Genomic DNA, 20311 nt, shown 5'->3' with positions numbered 1-20311 from the left:
GATGGTACCATAAGCTCCCACATGCAAAGTACCTAGGTCACGGGCAGTACAGGCACACTAAATGCAGTTGCCTGTTTCTGAAACATACAGTCCCTGTAACCAGTTAATAAAAGTTGGCAACCACACAAAAAAAAAATCAGCCTATCAATAGTCTAGCTATCAACCTCTAAGCTGTTGGTGGTTTCGCAGCATGAACCCCTATGCCTTGCAGCGATACTGCAATGATGATGTCACAGTGTGAACTCTGTTTATGTGCCTGGCTTTCCACCTTGTGTGGACAACCCTATAGCACCAAAAAAGTTTTTTTTACTATCTCCAGCAATGAATGAAATCACAGCTTCTTCACTATGCCTGAAGGGTTGCTTGGAACAGCGAGTATTTACAGCGACTTCAGCTTCCAGTGCTTAAAGAGACATTAAAGGGACCATGCAAAGAATTAAAAGCCGCTTGCAAATGTTAGAAGTGATGCTCAGAAGCACTGACACCAAGTATGAGTCTTCGAAACTGAGCCGGCAATTTATTATGAATTTTTAAAAATCGTCTTTTTTAAAATTCGCGGGCCGTTTGGTGTCTTCGTAGGGAGCCTTTTTGGAACCAAAATCGGGAAAACAGACGTCACTAGTCCCATGACGTCGGCAGGCCACCACACGCTGTCATTCGCTCGAGCCGCGGCAGCTACGACGTCACGGGCACTTCCGGTAGCGGTGAAAATCGTCTGCTCGAGCCGCCACGCGCCCCCCTCGGGCAAGCGCGATCCAGGGGATTGCCTTCGCGCATATGTTTTCAATTTACCTCTGCCGCCTCTTTCTGTTGTGAGTTCGGGAGCCAAGAAAGCGCTGAGACCGGAGAGACGCTGCCGACGCACGCTGCTCCTCGGGAGTGGGACAACCGGAAGTCGTAAACCGAACGTCAGCGAATGACGTATTCATGGGCGGTGCCCAGTCCTGGAGCTGTTTTCTTTATTTTTTAATGGTGCCCAGCGCGTACGAGTTGAGGGGGAGAGGAGGAGCGTGATTTTTAATCGCCTATAACTTCGTTGTTATTGATGCTAGCTCAAAAATTCTTGCGCTGGGGTGACGAGTGATGGATTACCTATCTTTACGTAATCGCGATAAATTTATTTCATCCTTTAAGGACATCTCCGTGCCATTATTGCTCTCAGTAAAAACTGGTTCCTCAGCTCTGTCTGGGTACACTGATTTATGTCTGCAGCAAACGACGCGCATTTATCGCTAAGAGAATTGTATTTAAAACCCTTCCCACCAGACAATACAAACTCGTGACATCGTTACCAAGAAGTGCCGGTTGTGACAGTTTTGAAGTTAATGATGGTGCAGTATAGCGTCTGGGATCCGCACCAAAAAAATTGGTGTCAATGCATGCATTTTACTTGCGAAATCAGCTGATGATGGTGACATCTGTGCTTCGTTTCTTGGTATTTCATAACTTATGAAAGCTCCGTTTTCAATGAGAGTGGTCTGTTTGCAATTATAACACAGCACCCTACCAATACGGCCTGACTCCAATTTGTCCCCAGCGTCCATTTAAAACTTCTTTTTTTTTTTCCACGAAATGAACAGACTTGACAAAACAATAGGTATGCCTCTCAAGCACTGCATCATACCTGCATACCTATTTCATTTATGTTTGATATGCAAACGAAGCCTGTATGAAATTGTTTTCCAAGCGTGCAAGAAAGAGCGAAGTTTTTTGTGGCATATCTAGGCGCCTTGAAGTGGCACCTCACATGGATTACGCTCAACTTACTTCTGCCTAGCAAAGAGCCAACAAAAAATGATGATGCAGATAATAATAATAATAATAATAATAATAATAATAATAATAATAATAATAATAATACCTGGTCCCGCTCTGACTGTGGTGAGAAGTATGCAAAAGAGAAAATGCTCTGCTGCTATGAGTTGAGTGCAAGTTTGGATGGAAACACGTCACATGAGCAAAAGATTTTTACAGTGGTAGCACAGAGGGAGGCATAATAAAGTCTTTTTAATCACCATGTGCTGCCTACTTTTCTTAAAAAAAGAAATCATTAAAGAAACTGAACTGAAACAATGGCAGAAAGGAACCAGAGACATGCTGTAAGTGTGAATGCAGAGGGCTTAAAGCTGTTGAACAAATGAGTCATGGTGGAAATTTGCAGCATAAAAGTCCCAAAAAGTGTAGAAGCATGCATGTCTTTCCAGGCAACAGATGCCATCAGCTTATGCAAGGCCTCAAATCACACTGCACATCTAAGCCACTATCACAAAGAGCCAGAGAACGGAGCTTATCCCTCTGTGTATTCCTGCTACGTGTTTTAACTTAGGCTCTTTGACTGCAGAGCTTGCCTTGAATCTGTAGGCCCCAAAAGCCACTGCAACATCAATAAGTGGTCCAAGAGAGAAGGAACATCAATTCTCTGACAATGCTGCATCAGCCCAACTTCTGAAAGTGTGTACCTTTCGGTGGCGTCTCTTGGCGCGCGCAGCATTGACATCGCCAGTGGCGCCCGCTTCAGTGTTCGCATTGACCTCCTGGCCAGAACCAGGAATGACGAGGACCAGTGTGTGACAGCCACCACAGGCAACCTAGCAAGGGACGGCAATGCCACAATCCTGGTCAAAGACAGCATAATGCAGCAAAACCAAAGGCTTCAGCTGATTATGTTTAGATCGGTCAATCTCGTATTAAAACGTATTGCACCACTAAGGCAAATCAAATACACCAGATTCCTAATTGCAAAAAAAAAAAGGAAAATATCAGAAAAAATGGACAGATGATTACGATATTCGGTGATGCAAAATTTCAGTGCAGCTCTTCACACGTGGCCTGCCATCGCTGGCAGGTGGTATGTTACATTGCTAGCCACCCTCTGGGTCTTCCCATGGCAGTCCCCTTCCGGTTGTCCATTCCTCCACTCTCACTGTGGCAGGTGATCTCTCACCTGCCAACATGCTACCTGCTACACGCCTACACGTGCCACCTGTCAGGTGGCGTGTTACACCGATGACTATGACATGGAATGCAGGAACGGTGCCTAAGAGCTTCGCTTTATAAGAAACATCGACATGTACAGTTTTTGCTAAAAGTAATCGGGCACAGGTGGTTTGTCTCGTAGCCGCGTAGCGAAGCACTTGCGGCAGCCCTTAAGCAATAAATATCTGTAAAGTAAGGTGAACCCTTTTCCTCACGTTTTGACACATTTTGGTTTTTAGGAGTGCCATAACGACTCCGTTATACGGTTGAGAAGCAAAAACCTGTTGTTCGGTTACTTTTGGCAACAGGGGTACCTAAAACAGAGGTTAGGTTCCAAGCTCAGTCCAAACAATACATCATAACACTGGAAAACAATGGGCCCATTTTGCTGCACTGGCAGAAATGTCTGCAGTCAGCAAATTACCACTGTCTAGCACAAAATCAGTTATCAGACATTTAGACATGCATCTGGCATCATAGCTGGGCTTTTATCAATGCGATAGCATTTAGGCTGTTGTCTCACAAAAAATTTATGGCTTCTTCGTAACAAAATTCCCTCACTAGTTGGTTTACGTTTATTAGTTTATGGGGGTTTAACGTCCCAAAGCAACTCAGGCTATGAGGGACACTGTAGTGGAGGGCTCCGGAAATTTCGACCACCTGGGGTTCTTTAACGTGCACTGACATCGTACAGTACACGGGCCTCTGGAATGTCTCCACCATCGAAATTCAGCTGCCGCGGCCGGGATCGAACCCGCGCCTTTCAGGACAGCAGCCGAGCGCCGTAACCACTGAGCCACCGCAGCGGGGCTCTCACTAGTCAATTCCCTAATGACATCATCAGGGTCACGTGACCACAGCTGACCAATCAGAGAGCACTGCCAAATTTGAAATTCTCCATGAAATTTTCCGATTGGCTGAAGTTCCCCGATGAAATTCCCATCACAACCTGCCCACCGCATTGTGAACAAACTGCCCACCGTCGCCAAATTCAATGTAGCTGCCACCTGCCCACCGTGGCACTGTGCATGAGCCTTACTGGAGCTCAGGACTCTCACAAGCACCACCAGCGGCTATGTTTGAAAGAGCCACCTGCTGGGACAGCGGCACATTGCTTAACTGCTGCTCCACTGTGCCAGTAAGGTGACCATGAGGATTCCCCGCTATCAATGAATGCGAATGAGAGGGTCGTGACAACATCAATACCACATATCTACAAGTGGACCAATCACAGGGCACCCTCAAACTTAAAAATGTGAGGACCCCCAAAACTTGGAAGCTGGTCCACCCCTAAGAACCCCAACAGACCCCCCCCAAGACTTTGGAAGTAGGCCCAGCCCAGAAAATGGATTAAGGTGGACTAGTGGGTCAGATTAGTATGACCCAATGGAAGGTACTGGAACATTCTAAAAGGTGATGACTCATGCATCCCATACAAAGGCAATGATGAAACTGGTTCCAACAGGAGTTTTGGCAGGAAAATCGCAAGAACATTAGACTAAATGCTATTGCATTTTCTTCTTTAGGAATGTGGTTAAGAAGGCCCCCCAATTTTGGATCTCAAAGCTATGTTGCTCTCAAGATAAACTAACTACCTAGCACTTCTGCACACTATAAGTAGCTGGTTCAACATACTAATGACCCTGAACCTTCTCAAGTGTAGCCTTGATAGCCTCAGAGATAGACTGAATCTGGATATTGCAGCAAATATTGCCATCATTTTGTCAAAGTAACGCCTAAAAGTTTGCAAAATGCACCGTTTGCTTTACATGCTCTAAGTAAAGGGCACCGATGTCGTGTTAGATTTTAGAAGACAACGAAGTAAATGCCGGACCGTTCCTGCATACTGAAAATTTTTGCTGCACGGAATATAATTACTTCTACCGAATGCACATCAAATGCATTCTTCGTACATGCACATTATGCATGTCGATGAGCGCATATGTATGTGGGCCAAATGTCTCGCTCTGCCCACTGTTCTCAAGAACTCTATATGCTCTGCTGCAGAAATTGGCGGGTGCTTTAAAATAATGATGCAAATCAGCCTGGGAAAAGTGGCTAAACAAAACATTAAACATCGGGTTTAAAAGAGACGCTCTCACTTCACATTTTCTCCATGCTTTTGAACCGTGCAGTCATTTCATCCTTCCTGGCATTACCTGCTGAACCTGGTAGGAAAGAAGCTCTTCCACCAAGCCGGGGGAGAACTGGTTTGCCGAGGCATCGTTGGTAAGCAGAGCCAACTTTCCATGACGGGCGTCTCCGCATGTCAGAAGCTGCCTCTTGTCTGAGAAAAGAAAGGCAAAAAAGAAAATGTACACATGATCAATGTGGTTCATGCAGCAGAGCATGTGTTAGAGTTAGTGTTCCGCCTGGATGGCGCCACCGCTGCTGTTGACAGGTTTAAAGGTGCAGTGAAGAGGAATCTGAACTCGTCTTTTTGCCGCGGGAGCTCAATCCACACGTTCCCAGCATTCTTAGAAACTTCGATTTATTGCCCTGTGTGGCCGATTTTCCTAATTAAATCGAATTAACGTCCGGTTCCCGCCTTTTTTATTTGAATTCTCCCTGTACGGTGGGCGGAGTCGACCAACGCGTGGAGTGCCTTTCACCCAATCCCGTGGCGGCTTGCCGCTCTGCCATCGGCGAAGTAATACGTAGTAATCCGTAGAAGCAAATAGTCCGCGCGTATTTTTATTTCTGCGGGCTTATTTTGCGGCTATATTATCTGCGAATGAAACTATTTCTTCACGGAAACCTAGAAAAGAAAATAGAGCGAAAGCAAAGCCTCCACGAAGCTGTCTGAAAGGCACTCCACGCGTTGGTAGACTCCGCCCACCGTACGGGGAGAATTCAAAAAATAAAGGCGGGAGCCGGATGTTAATTCGATTTAATTAAGGAAATCGGCCCACACAGGGCAATAAATCGAAGTTTCTAAGAATGCTCGGAACGTGTAGATCGAGTTGCTGTGGCAAAAAGACGAGTTCAGATTCCTCTTCAGTGCATCTTTAAGACCGTGCGAGTATGTGGCACGATATATTCTATCAATCACCGAGTGACACGCTGTACCCTACCTCCATTCATCCGATCCAATACAGTAACCACAGTGTTATAACAGTGTTACCCCTAATCCACTCTCTGCTACCTGTCGCCCCCCCCCCCCCCCCCCCCCGCCCTCTCTCTTCCTTCTCCCTTTCCTTCTCTGAAAGTGAGAGGGGGATTTCCCTCTCTCCACTCTGCCTCCGGCAGCCAAGCGCCCTATCCACTCAGCCACCACCAGGGCAGGTCGACAAGGACTTCAACAACAAAATTCCAGCTCACCTGACAGGAAAGCAGTGTGGCTTTCTCCGCAGACCACTTTTGCAATCTTGATGCCCTCGATGAACGGTATAAGCTGCGGCTTGTTGGTTTGTAGCGTCTTGTTTCCCAGTCCCAGCTGGCCATTCCGGCCATCACCAAAAGCGTATACTTTGCCCTCGGCTATGAACAGAGGAAGAGGGGAAAAAAATTGCCTCAGAAGGGGCAGCCTACAGCTTGAAACAATGCACCAAGCCGCTGAAAAGCTTGTATAGTAAACCAAACTTCTCTAGGTGTTGCTTAATCAGGTACAGTCCTCTAAGGGCAGCCATCATCTCTTGTGCAACGAATGCATGTTTTAACATGCTCTTTAAGCACTGTTTGTCGTCCTCCCCTAACTATAAACTTTCATAATATCAGGCAAGGGCACTACAATGTGCTCATAAAAGCAATTTTCAGTTAACAAGTTAACGCAGTCCGGAGCTTCACAAAGAATTCTAGTCGTGTTACATAGTATGGAATCATTACTATACTGCTTTTAAAAGCATACACAGCTGTGTTCTCTCATGGCACATTCATTTTATGTACAGTTTAAATTCGAAAGGTTGCCAGTTGAAAACAACTCTTTTGAGCGCAGATTTTTTGTGAAAGTTAGGTGGCCCGAAGGATGATCAGATTTTGAATTTCACAGTAAGGTTAACTTTGGCTTCATTGCATTCACTCCTCAAAAATCTGTGCAATACGTTCACTGTAGATTTTATACTAAAGAACAGATGTAACTGAAGGAACAGCAATGGGGAGAGCCGTAGTCATCAGTGTAACCCATGTTTTCTACACGTGGTCATAACAACACATCACTGTGACAAATCAGCTAGACAAACTATTATACTAAATACTCCAGTGACTTCACCTGGCAGAAATGAAAGTTTGACAGCGATATGTGGACCTAGGCACTTAGCACAGCTACAATGAACAAGGCCAGGTGAAAACGAAAAGAGACAGGAAAAGAAGCTCCGTACCTGTCAGGGCCATTGTGTGAGTTCCACCACAAGAGACGGAGACTATTTTCCCTGGTATCGTGGAAACTTCGGTGGGTTTGTTGTAGCGCTTGCAGCACAGGGTCTTTGGTAGGCCAAGCTTCCCTCCATCCCTCTCTCCAAATGTGTACAGAATGCCATCAACTGCAAAGGCACCGCCACAGTGGTTATTCCTCATCATCATCATCATCAGCCTGACTACACCCACTGCAGGGCAAAGGCCTCTCCCATGTCTCTCCAATTAACCCTGTCCTTTGCCAGTTGCCACCACTGTATCCCCACAAACTTCTTAATCTCATCCGCCCACCGAACTTTCTGCCGTCCCCTGCTACGTTTGCTTTCTCTTGGAATCCACTCCGTTACCCTTAAGGACCAGCGGTTATCTTGCCTTCGCATTACATGCCTTGCCCAAGCCCATTTCTTCCTCTTGATTTCAACTAAGATGTCATTAACCCGCGTTTGTTCCCTCACCCACTCCGCCCGCTTTCGATCTCTTAACGTTACACCTATCATTTTCCTTTCCATAGCTCGCTGCGTTGTTCTTAACTTAAGCTGAACCCTCTTTGTTAGCCTCCACGCATGTCGGCATACCAAGGAGGCACCACTTTTGCCACTAGTTTGCCTAGACAGATTTCAGTGTCGAATGTTAATCAGCTCTTCCTCACATGAAGGAAGAGGGCTGGAAGTGGAACAATGTTACACAGGTTGTTTCAGCAAAGGTGAATCAGAATTTTTCAAATACAGGCTTTTTTTTTTAGTTACAGAGTGAAGGCTTCTGCGGGCCGTAGCTTCTGCGAAGTAATGTTTGTGGAAATCAAAAAAACAATTGAATCTTGTTACTAATAAGCTTGCCAATAGGAAATTTTTCAACTTTTCACTCCATTTGCAGGAAGGCATCATGGCACGCAAAGTCCAAAACAGAAAATGAGTAACAATGTTATCGCAAGGCCAGGAGTCTGAGGCAAATAAGATAGAACGCGATGAAACACCGCCCCACTCTGCCTTCCATGCTTGCGTGAAGCCGGCTGAGTAATGGCAGACTGAACTGTCAACTGTCCTGCAGTTTTGCATTCTGACGCAACCCGAGCTCTCCAGAGGTTAACGGGCCACTCGTCAGGGAAAGCGGCTGCCAGCAAGAGCAAGCTTGGTAAACGGCATGCAATTTGAATTTTCAAAGCAGAACTGACCGATCTGCACTTGAATGAGCCTTTTTTTTTTTTTTGACACTTCGGGTTCCGTGCGTCTGGCCTGGAATAGGCATGGGCACCAACAGGAGGCACATAGTATCGTGCCTTGGCCGAGTCTACCCTAAACTGCAAATAGCCACTCCGTGTATAGAACAACCCCCCCCCCACCCCCCATTTCAGATGTTCGTTTCTGGAAAAAACGCAGACTTGTTGCGGCAATATACGGTACATTACTGTGCATTCTGACACATTCACAATGTTTCACGGCCACACCCCTGCCTGGTAGACTTTCGAGAAGCGTACGTACCAGAAGCATCCACTGTACTTAAGAATTAGTCACTCAAAGCTGTCACTTAAAGCTGTCATGCTACCTGTAATGCTCAGTTTGCCACCAAGGTCAAGGTCACTACTTTGCATGACGCCACAACCAATCTTTTCCGTCCCATTACCTTTAAGAAACATCAACACATTTGAATTAGGATACTAAACAAAGTACCGTATAAACACGTAAAAGGGCTCCACTTTTTTTTTTCCATATTCGAGAGGCAATTTTCCAGGTGCGCCCCAAGTATGCGATGTGTGAAAAAAATGTTTTTCAAGTAAAAACAACACACCAATTGGAAGCTCCTGTATACGCGCATTCCGAAGACTATTCCCACTTGGGTTGTGGAAAGGTTAGGTGTGGCCTTTACAAGGATTTTTTTTTCTTCAAATATTTCCTTCGAGAAAACAGGGTGCAGCCCGTACATGGGCCCAGTCCTTACACAAGTTTGTACGGTATGCTCCAATAGGCGGCTGCGTAACCAAGAATTCCGAATGAACAATTTTAAAACCCTTGCCAGGAAAAATCCCGTTTTGGTTTTCTGACACAGATGAACCACTGCAGGCAACGGGACTCACCAGAAACAATGGCTGTGTGGTAGTAGCCCGTCGAAATACACATTATCCTGATGTCGACTTTAAGCTCCAGCGGAGAAGGAACTGTGGTCTTGGTCCCCAGTCCCAGCTGGCCTTCTTTCCCACCGCCCCAGACGTAGGCCGTCCCTTTGTCTGCAACGCAACAGGCAATCACGGAACGTGGTAATGCATGCCAAGCAGCAGACAGCATCAGCACCCTCCCCTGCCGGTCAAAATATGCCCTTCACTACTAAAGTTCTGGTTCATTTCAGTAAACTTCTGGCCACTTTCGTGTTTGAGCAAATGAGACTGGACAATGGCTATACAAAGCAGGAACAGTGGGCCCCAGCAATACCAGTTACAGCAAGTAATTCAGGCAATACCAGTTACAGCAAGTAATTCAAGCAATGCCAGTCACAGCAAGTAATGAAAAGCGCTCTATTGTCCCACAAGTAAAAATATTGCTAAGTAATGGCATGCCAAAGAATATCGCAGCAACAATAGCAGACAATGAACAATGGCAAGGCCTCTGGTATGCACAACAGTTCGAGAATTCAATCGCATCATAAAATGCAACGTGGACCCTTGAAACAAGAGCAAATTTAGGACTGCAGTAAACCGTGCATAGATAAAACAAAAAAAGAAATAAAAGCTGCAAGTGTGTTGTTTAGGCACTAAATTCCAGCTAGTAGCAACATACCATTGTCAAAACGATAACAATACAGAACCCAAGCTAGCTACACATGAGCTCCTCGTGATGAAAAATTTCAGCCGTCGAGCTCAACAAAAACATAGAAGAATGATACAGTCACGTCCAGACATCAGAGCTGCATGTCTTATCTTGGCCAAGGGAACTGCCTAATTCATCTGCCATCTCAGTTCCACGTGAGGTGGAAAAAAAGATTGTAAAGCTTATCAGCTTAGCATACTAATAATCAGCAAAAGCTGTTATAGTTTTAGTTTAGCCACTCAGCCCTGCACTTTGTGGTGGAATCTACATTGTCATCTGTAGGAGAAAGTCCAGCCATGCTAATGCGAATCAGCTAAATCAGATCTGGCCACCAATCACCCCCCCCTCCCTCTCTTCCCTTCTGTACTTTCCCTCTCCCCTAAACGTGAAGCAGGGGATTTTCCTCCTTCCACTTTGCCACCTGCATACCGCCACATGTTACAGTTGGCAAGCAACCTTTTAATGACATTGTACTAAATTAATAAACTTCAATTAAATTAACTCCTTCATAAACTAAAGATCTCACAGCTGACGCTGTAGATTGCTTGGTAGAATGCAGGGCTACATGGCTGAGCACAAGCTGTAACAGCTTTTACTGTAGAAAGGGAAAAACTAGGGCTAGCAAACCTGTAAGTGCTACAGAGTGCTCGGCGCCAGCGGCCAGTTGCTTGATTTCCAGCCCGGTCAGGGCAGTGATAAGAGCAGGCTCGGCATGCTGGAACTCCTGAGAGTTGAGGCCCAGCTGATGTTCGGTGTTGACGCCAAAGCCATACACCCTGTGGTCATCTGCCATGACAGAAAAGGAAGAAAAAGCACAGCGTGCATTTGAGACCCCGTTCAGGACATTTCCACACTGGAATACGAAATTTGCTGCACATCCTAAAAAAAAGCAAATTATAGATAAAAACATGTACATCAGGAAAGAAATTGGACACAGTCAATCAAAATAAAAACAAAAAACAAGCAAAATTATATTTTCAAAAACCTCAAATGTGCGGAAACTGACTACAGGAGCGAAAAGAATAGTGCTATACTTCCCACTGGCAGTAAGCTGCCACCTGCCCATCTACTATGTTACTCTGCTACACAGATTGCAGTAAAGTTCTGTGCCAGAAAGTCCTTCCAATATTCAGGACTCAACATGTTAATGCACTTCTGAAACAATACACTGCGCAAATAATTGTCATAAAGTGATAATAGCAACATTCACATCATGGCAATGGCGATCCATGCAATAATATTTATTTATTCAATATCAACCTTTGATGAGTACCATAGCACAGCAGCAGTTCACTGCTAAACAACGTGAAGTATTCAGAAAAATAAAGATCACTGTGAGCCGACCATACTTTACTTCACCCAATTGTAAACCCAATAAACCACTCCCTTTAAAAACTAAATCATAGACATTTAGTATATAGATGAACAACAATCCTATGCAGCTGTTCTCACCTGTCGCAACCAGGGTGTGAGCTCGTCCACATGCTAGAAGAACAGCCCTTTGGTCTTTCAGTGCTGGAATGACAAAGCATGCGAGCTGCATGAAACTATGTCAAGGTTTTTATCACACCAACTTAATTTTTTTTCACACCGATCACACTACACACTGCATCTGCTCCACCTGGTGCTGCCTGAAAAAGGCAAGCTGTGGAAGAGTTTTCCTTCATGCATTCAAAACACATCCTGGCAGCTGCTCGAGGGGTTGCTTTTCTGAATCTGAATTCAGCTCGTTCAAGCAAAACAGTCACGCATGACTGGCAGGAGAAGGATGTTTACCTTCTTCATTTTCACTCAAGGCATGCCAAGAAACACTTCCACTCCTACATCTACCACTTTCCTCTACATCGTCTTCCACGTGCACCAGCAACAAAGACACTTCCAACTCCTGCTTGTACCTCGCCTTATCATCATTTTTCCTTTTGGCAGATATTAAGTTCCTCAACAGCACCTGCACAAGGATCTGCATTCTACTGAAGCTGCATGAAGTGTCTTGGTTATAACGCGCAACTACACAACACACACGACAGGTGAAGAAACACACACAACAACAATGAAGTGTGCATCAGCATAAATGGGTCATTCCGAGCACACTAAGAAAAAAAAAAAATGCTACAAATTGGACACGCCACTCTCACTGTTAGAATGCTGCCTCACTTTTGTTGTGACCAAAGTGGCTGTTGCCAGCAGCTTCCAGCAGCAAAAGCCAACAATCACAGTGGCATCCATCTAAGCAGAACACATTCCTCCTGCCATGTGGACTCCCTTTATTTGTAACATGACAGCTAAACTATTATTCATGGCAAATACTCTTTCCACAAGTGAGCCATATATGCTCTGCAGCCCTTACACAGCCCTCAAAGAAATCTCTCTCACGTCTTTGTGCACGCACACACATACATACATGGGTTCATGCATACAGGGTCAGGGATTATGATGTGCATATCTATATCCTAGAGTTTCTGCATACACCACACGTTCAGGTGTGACTGCCAGCACATTGTGCACTTTTTCAATGAGTTTCGCCAGATATATTCAAAACCATTTGTACCTAAAAACCAGTAGCTTTTATGCCCTATATTAGGCACAGGCAAGGGCGTCCGCAGAATTTTTTGCAGGGGGGGGCCCCATTGGTTCTGGCGCCGGAGGGGGGGGGGGGGGGTATGTTCGTAGCAAAAAGGCACTATTTGCGGAGAAAATTTATTTATTTATATATAGATAAAATAAATAAGTAAAATACACACATGAAAGAAAAAATACAAACAGCAAATTAAAGCGAGGCTAGGAGAGATACATTGGAGTTTATCAACGAAGAAACAATTAAAATTAATAAAAATGCAAAAAGATACTATCACTTCGTGGAGAAGAGTGCTCAGTCTTGCTGCATACAGGTTCTCATCACATCCATAAAGTTCTGTGAGGCCGTCATTGCCTCCTGGTGCCATTGGGATTTTACATGATCCCTGCACACCTCGTGCATTTTTCTGTAGTTACTGAAAGCGCGCACGATAAAACTACCTTGAGTACCCCGGTGAACACGCGGAGGAAAAATGACGCAAAAACGACAAAAGGCGCCTTTCGCTGTCGCTGAGTACGCAAGCCAGGGGGCGTAATCTCCCAGCCATAGATGTCGAAAAGGCCTCTTTCCAGGTGTTACATCCGTCTTAAAATCATATGTAACATTTGGCGACCATGGCTTAGTAAGAAGACGTAACCTCAAAAAGTCCGGTATGCCGGTGAGTTTAGCTTTGCCTAGAAACTCTCCTAAGTCATATTCTTGAGGCAAGTTATTTGTTTTCTTGATGTTGTCTCCGGACTTCAATCCCAAGCAAGGAGAAAGGGAATCGTCTCGGCTTACTGCGTGACCGGAGCTTGCTGGTGGAGTTACTTCCATGGAGACGACGACGTCGGCTACTGTCCGGTGATGAAAGGTTGCATCGCTCTGGTCAAATCCGGACTTAAATCCCAAGAAAGGAGAAATGGAATCATCTCGGCCTGCTGCATCACCTGAACTCACTGTTGACAGAGTCCCTTCCATGGAGTCGACGACATCAGCTACTGTCCGGTGATAAAAGCTTGCATCACTCTGTTCAAATGCTACACCGTTGTCACATGTCACACCAGAATCTGGAGGGGCGCATTTGGATAATGCTTCGTCAGACAACCGCTGACGCTTGAAGAAGCGTCGAATGTCCATCATTCGGGACCGCGCGAGACAAAGCTGGCTATGGAGTTCCTCGGGGTTGGTAGTATTAAAAATATATACACATTGATTGGAAAAACGGTTGAATGCGTACGTTGAAAACAAAAAATGACTATATATACAACGAAAACTTATTGACAAGATAAACGCATGCTCGCAGCTTCATACACCTCGCTCCATCTTGCTCGCGCAACCGCACAGTCGAGTATTTGCACACACACTACTCGCCGCTCGTCGTTTTCTCGTCCGCTGTCTTGGTTGTTCTCAGCTTCGTTGACAACCGGCCACTAAAAACACCGAAGCACAAACACAGAGGCGCGCACACGCAAGGAACGCCGCGCGACTTCCGAGGGGAAGGGACACTCGCCACTCCGGTCGGAAAATTTGTTTTGTGTGTTTTTATGGGGTTCAGAGCCCCAAAACGACTCAGGCTATGAGGGACGGATTAGTACAGAGTTCCGGATAATGTCGACCACCTGGGTCTCTTTACCATGCACTGACATCGCACAGTACATGGGCGCTGTTGGGATTTGAGGCCCAGCCAGAGGTGACAGGCGAGCCAGGCAGGCGCCATCGGGCTGCCTTGACCAAAGGCGCTGGTTTCCGGAGAAGACGCAAGGAACGCTGGTGTGGGGGCGCCTCTGGAGACTGCGTCGCCGTGAACAAAAGCAGCTAATCCCCTTTGCCGAAGATTCTGAAAGCGGCGCTTGTACCGAACTGCGCCCTCCCGTGGATCGGAGGAGACAGCGAGCGGCGGCGGCGCCAACTCATCGCCCGCTTGCCCTTGAGCAGCCCGACAAAGCGGGGATGGACACGGCTGATTTGTCCCTCCCTCCTGAAGAATTCATCGGTGGCCGGGGTGTGCACTGTCTGCCTCCGTGTCGCTATCTCTTTAGAGATCAAAGAAACAGGCACACATCTCAAGACAGCTCGAAACACATGCTCGCCGGTGCCCCTGTATGTCTGCAACGACGCGTCCCCGGACGCGGCACTTCGCAGATGTGACCCAAAGCGTGGAAGCGGAGCCGCTTTTACTCTTTTGGCTGAGCGCACCGCCGCCCCTGGTGTGCGGCCATCACTCACGGTTCGAGTGAGTGATTTTCCAGGGGGGTGCAGCCGCCCCCCCTTGCCCCCCCCTCCGGACGCCCATGGGCACAGGTGCAACTCAGCCGGCTTTTCCAACCAATAATTCTTTTCAACAGTTATCCCTCATATCTGTCCTCAGCCATGCATAAAGTGAAGCTTTCATTTGTGCCATTTTTAGGCACACTTCCCTAGATGTCTGTGGAATGAGCCCATGTACACAAAACTTGCTATGGCCATTCCACCGTTAGTTGAAACACACAAAAATGGCTCAGGAAACAAGTTCAAAAGCATCAAACGTAGTGACATAAGTATCTGCCTGAGCATGTACAACATATCAGGCACAGTGAGGCAGCTTGGATATCAGGCAATGACAAGTGCGTTCATCTGGCCAACACCAATCCCTAGAGGAGCCCTGAAACATTCTTGCTAGTCCTTGAACATGTTTCATCTAATCTCTAGCTATCTTCCATGCCTTCTGCCCAGCAGGTGTTTGTTGGATCACAAAAAATAACAAATGCCACCATTTGCAGGTTCTCTCACAAAAGAGGAGAAGCGAGGTCAATGACAAGCGGATCATCAAAAATAAGAAGATAAGAAGATAAAAAGACAGACAGGTGTCAGCAGCATGCTGACTTATGATAGGCGGAGCATTGTGGGCTGTGGGCGTTGCATGTATTGCACTGGTCGCAACACTGGTCGTTGCCCTCCATCTTCTACCAGCACATTACCAGTGCAGTTAGGAAAGGAATAACCTAGCCTCAAAGAATGGCACTTTAGGAACCCTTCAAAACTCAAGAAAAGTGACAGGGGTTTGCCATGGTGGTACCTTTTATGCACTTGGGTCGCACAATAGTGTTCTTGTGACCGTGCCCCAGCTGGCCGTATTCGTTGCTTCCGAAGCTGAACACACGGCCTCCAGCTGGAAAGAGCATGCAGGAAAGAGGCACACTGGCAACACTGCATCTCTAAAAGAGCACAGAACAAACAGCAGCTAAAGGAATTGAAAGTTTCAATAGGAAAGAATTGGTGAGCAAGGCTTCTTTGCACTACAGGGCAGGCACACATATTTTTGTGCACTAATCAAACAGCTCCTGTGGTTCATTCATGTGTGCCTTGACACATGGCAGCTGAACCTTACACACACCTTCACTGGCTCTTACAATGACTACAGTTTAAATTCCCACATATCCTCACTGCTGTCCTGCCAGACTAAAGGGAAGAAGGAATTAAAGCACCATGAGCCAGTTTAGCACCATCCTATAATAAAACGCCGTATTAATACATTACCTCCTTTACTGGTCATGATCTGATCATCCTGATTTATTTTTTTAAAAACTCAGACATTTTTTCTGACATTTTGCAACATACTGTTAGCAATACACTGCCAATTTAAAAAGGCCACTAAACTTAGATCAGTAAAGTATACCACCATGCTAACCTCTTCTAACCTGGTACAGGCACTACATGAAGCAGTTGTTTCTTCTAATCAACAACTGAATCCACAACTCTTGTTGGTGTACAGCACACTGATGACAAATATACCAAAGGTGCTTATGTAAAAGCACTGCCATCACAAATCTGTGCATGTCATTCATCCAATACACAAGACTACTTTGAATGGTGTGCTTGTTGCATAACATGCAGCGTCTCACCACAAATTAGCTTCTTACAGGGCTGCTATTATCAGTGGTTTTTGCCACCACAGACATACCCAGCTATCCTAGTGGTTTATCAACACAGGAAGGAATTAGCTGAGCTAGTTATCAAACACATCTCACGGAGGATAACTAACAAGGCAGATCCACCAGATGGAGAGTCACAAAATCTAATGCAATCTAAAATAAGCCTCTTGCATGTTGGATTTCTGGTGTAACTTATCGGCCATGAAATGGCGGCCAGTGATGGCAGCACAACTGTGGTGATATCTCGCAGCGGGACAGTGGTTAAAGCACCGATAAAAATAGCTGTGATTATCACATTAAGGCATTGTGATCAGCTCCTTTTTTTTATTTATTTACAAATACTGCTGTCCTGAACAACAAGACCATCACAGGTGGGAACATAATTTGTGTAACACCAAAGGACAAAAAGAAAAAAAAAATACAGCAGACAAGGCACCACCAGCAGCGAAATTACTACATCACACTCTACCGTTTCACAACATTAGAATACATACACTACAGTCATCGAGCCAAGCATATAACAGGCTATAATCAAGCACTTTTAGTAAATCAGCACAAATTACTGAGGAAACGAACACTCAAAAGTTTGTCACTTGTTGCAGCAGTGCCTCAAAATGGGACAAATAATTCTGTTCTACTATATGACCAGCAAGGTTGTTCTACTCGGTAATAGTTCTAGGAAAATAGGAATATTTGTAGCAGTTCGTTCTTGTGGATAAAGGTATTACGGAAAGAGAATGTTGCAGCTGCATTGCATAACCACTGGAGTAACCAACAATTTTTGAGATGTCAATGTTGTAATGCCCATGAATTAACCGGAAAAAGAATTTCAAACGACAAATACGATTTCTATCAGTAACGGATGGTAAGCCACTCTCTTTAAGAAGATTAGTGATAGAGATGCGGCCATAGGAATTATAGATAAATCTTACTGCTTTCTTTTGAATCCTTTCTAATTACGGCATATTCTAAGATTGGCCGCACAATAGTGTTATACACAAGGAAACGTGTTTCAGGAGTAGCGAACCGTAGTGCATGCCTCAAGAAGAATATTTTGCAAAGAGCATTTGCCGAGACGGTATCAATATGTTTGTTCAGGAAAGATTATTGGAAATCCATAGGCCTAGATATTTGTAGCATGCTACCTCAGAGAGTGCACTATCGAAACTACCATATTGGTAGAGAAGAGGATTCTTTTTAAGCGTTATTCTCATATATACTGTTTTATCAAAATTTCTCACCATTTGCCACCTCACCTATATCACCTTCTGCGCCAATGGAAGGGCTCTGACTATCAAACTTGCTCTAAGAGTGCCCAGTGCACAGCTTCAATAGAAGAAACTAATAAGAGACTAACAAGGAAAACAATGAAATCATTTCATCAAGCAGAGCAGGAGAACAAAAGAGATACACAGCCAATGCGCTAAGCAGACATCATATATACTGTAGCAAAGGTACAGGCAACTACGTATTAGCTTTTCTCGCAGAGCAGCTGCAACAGTCATCACAAAAATGACACCACGCTAGGCAGGCAGCTCACATGCTGTGCAGCTGGACATACCAGTTATGAAGACTGAGTGCTCGTCCCCGCAGGCCACGTGAATGACAGGATCGTTTTTCACCCAGAACATTCCGGGCATGTTGCCAGCAAACCTTGTCTTTCCAAAGGTGCATACTGCCCCAGAGCCTAGCGGAAGATGAACGCAAGAACCAAACAGACTGAACAATTGTCCAGAAATAGAGGCGTTTGCAGAATGCAGTAATAAAGAGCCTTTTTTTCCCATATCAAGAAGTTGCTAATAGCCAATACATTCAACATGGTCAAAATGCTTGCTGGAAATGCATGATGCGCACGACTTGCATGTGTCAACAAGCTGTGCCTCCCACAAGGCCAGGCTAACACATGGCCCATCACTAGTATAAAGGCAGCACATTTAGTGTTAAAACATGGCAGTTTAGGATTATGTTTTACAGAAGTGTACCGACTGTGCCATTCGTTTCTTTGACTCTTTTTAATCTGTCTCCCTACAAATTTTGGTCCTCTTTTTTTTTAGGAAAGTTTAAATTGCGCCTTTTGGTAGCAGTTTTCAACTGGTGACGTTTCCTATGTATCAGTGTTTAGCTGATATTACACGACACCAGTAACAAGTTGGTAGCCAACATTTCTTACCAGTGCGCCTGATCCAAGAACAAAATGCTAAAAGCTCATTGAAGTAGACAATACGCGCTCAGATCAGGCTTGCTTCTACAAGTAATTTTCCATGTTAAATAATGACGTGCAAATCACTGCTAACAATGCGACAAGTGGGGCTAGTTGGTGTTTCATTTTTAGAGCTGTAGTAAAAATGCGCTGAGTATAAAAATGTGCTTCGTCCAGTCCTGTATCGTCTTGTTCTTTTTATACTCAGCGCATTTCTACTACAGCTCTGCAAAATCAATTTCAGTTTTTGCATAAAAATTAATAGCTTTCTCTCATGAGGTTTATTCGAGAGAGAGAAAAAAAAAACGGCGCACAAGTAAACTGTGTACTACATCAAGCGCACAATTCACGATGAGTAATTCGCGTCAAGTGACTGAGATCGCATGACGGCCGCGTTATACATGAGATAATGATGACCACAATGCAAGCTGCCCCTTAGACCAACAGGTCGAGTTCCGCGTGCCACTACACAGACATTCCAAGGTACAGCGGCGCTACGCGTACGCGCGCGTTACCGACGCGGCGCGTCGCGAAGTGCGCTACACCACGCAGAGAGCGCGCACCGGCCACACCCCCGGTCTGTCACAATCAAATAACCTTGGCCCGATTCCAAAATAAGTAGTCTGTAAGACGGCAGGGAGCCGCGCACCACGTACTGCCAGTTAGCAACGACGGCGCGACTCTCTTCCGCTCGCAGAAAGCAAGAATATCGGGCCAGTCGAGCGCGCAGCGAGGGAAATCGTCGCGAAGCAGCGCTCATATGCCGTAACGGCGCGTTCCCTCCCGCGCAGCCCCTCCCCTCTCAAGTGCGGCGTCGTAATTAATCGCGACGAGCGCAGCGTACGAGGGTCGCATTTTACGCTCTCCCTGACCTACGGCGGCGAAGCGTGCTTCGAGACGTCGCGCACAAGACCGTGGAAAAAAAAAAAACACGAACGAAAAAACGTGCTCTTCCGGGAAACCCGGAGACAGCGAACGCCGTTCGTCGCGCTAGCTCGGTCTGCATAGCGACCGATGTGGTGCGAACCCGTTTGCGTGCGTAGGAGTGGTCATCTCCGCATAGCGGTACACCGGAGAAGCATGCTCCACGCCCCGATCGTTTGATCGGGTGCGCTGGTTTCGGATAGGATGCGCCCGGTCGGCACTGACCAATAGATGAAAAATTAAATCAAAGAGCGAAACAGGCGCAAAAGAACACGATGAGCTCGAGACGCGAGCATCTTTCAACTGTAGCAACGGGAGCGAGCTTACCTGGGATGTCCTCTTCCTCATCAGCTGTCATTTTGAGTTTTCGAAGGGGTCACGGTAAGCAGTCGACGAAAATGTATCGAAAGTTACAGGGGAGACGCACAAAAATCGTGGAAATGGTTCGGTTCGGGATGAAACATGCACGCAAACCCAAGAACGCAAAAGGATGAAATATAAGGCACCCTCCCTATGCTCTCTTCCGTATAAGTGGATTCGGCCGGCCGTGCATGGAGCAACCATGAACAGTTTCGTAAGCAATAAAAGGTTGGAA

At 45.8% G+C, this 20311-nt stretch overlaps 1 protein-coding gene across 1 annotated transcript in view; it reads right to left on the bottom strand.

The window, feature by feature from the left end:
- Positions 1-20253, bottom strand: part of LOC149359110 (X-linked retinitis pigmentosa GTPase regulator-like) — a 39648-nt gene extending 19395 nt beyond the window's left edge. The window contains exons 1-10 of the mRNA XM_089571331.1: positions 20044-20253; positions 18154-18279; positions 15737-15829; positions 11577-11639; positions 10752-10910; positions 9398-9547; positions 7293-7454; positions 6298-6456; positions 5136-5263; positions 2460-2588 (exon numbers count right to left, since the gene is read on the bottom strand). Coding sequence (XP_089427457.1) covers positions 2460-2588; positions 5136-5263; positions 6298-6456; positions 7293-7454; positions 9398-9547; positions 10752-10910; positions 11577-11639; positions 15737-15829; positions 18154-18279; positions 20044-20074 — 1200 coding nt within the window. The 5' untranslated portion in view covers positions 20075-20253. The remainder of the gene's footprint in view (positions 1-2459; positions 2589-5135; positions 5264-6297; positions 6457-7292; positions 7455-9397; positions 9548-10751; positions 10911-11576; positions 11640-15736; positions 15830-18153; positions 18280-20043) is intronic.
- Positions 20254-20311: the final 58 nt, after the last annotated feature.

The sequence above is a fragment of the Amblyomma mixtum genome, chromosome 2, assembly GCF_055824585.1.
Source record: "Amblyomma mixtum isolate Tamu chromosome 2, ASM5582458v1, whole genome shotgun sequence".
Lineage (NCBI taxonomy): Eukaryota > Metazoa > Arthropoda > Arachnida > Ixodida > Ixodidae > Amblyomma > Amblyomma mixtum.
Note: the sequence above shows the minus strand (reverse complement) of the source record. Positions and strands in the feature narration are given on the sequence as shown.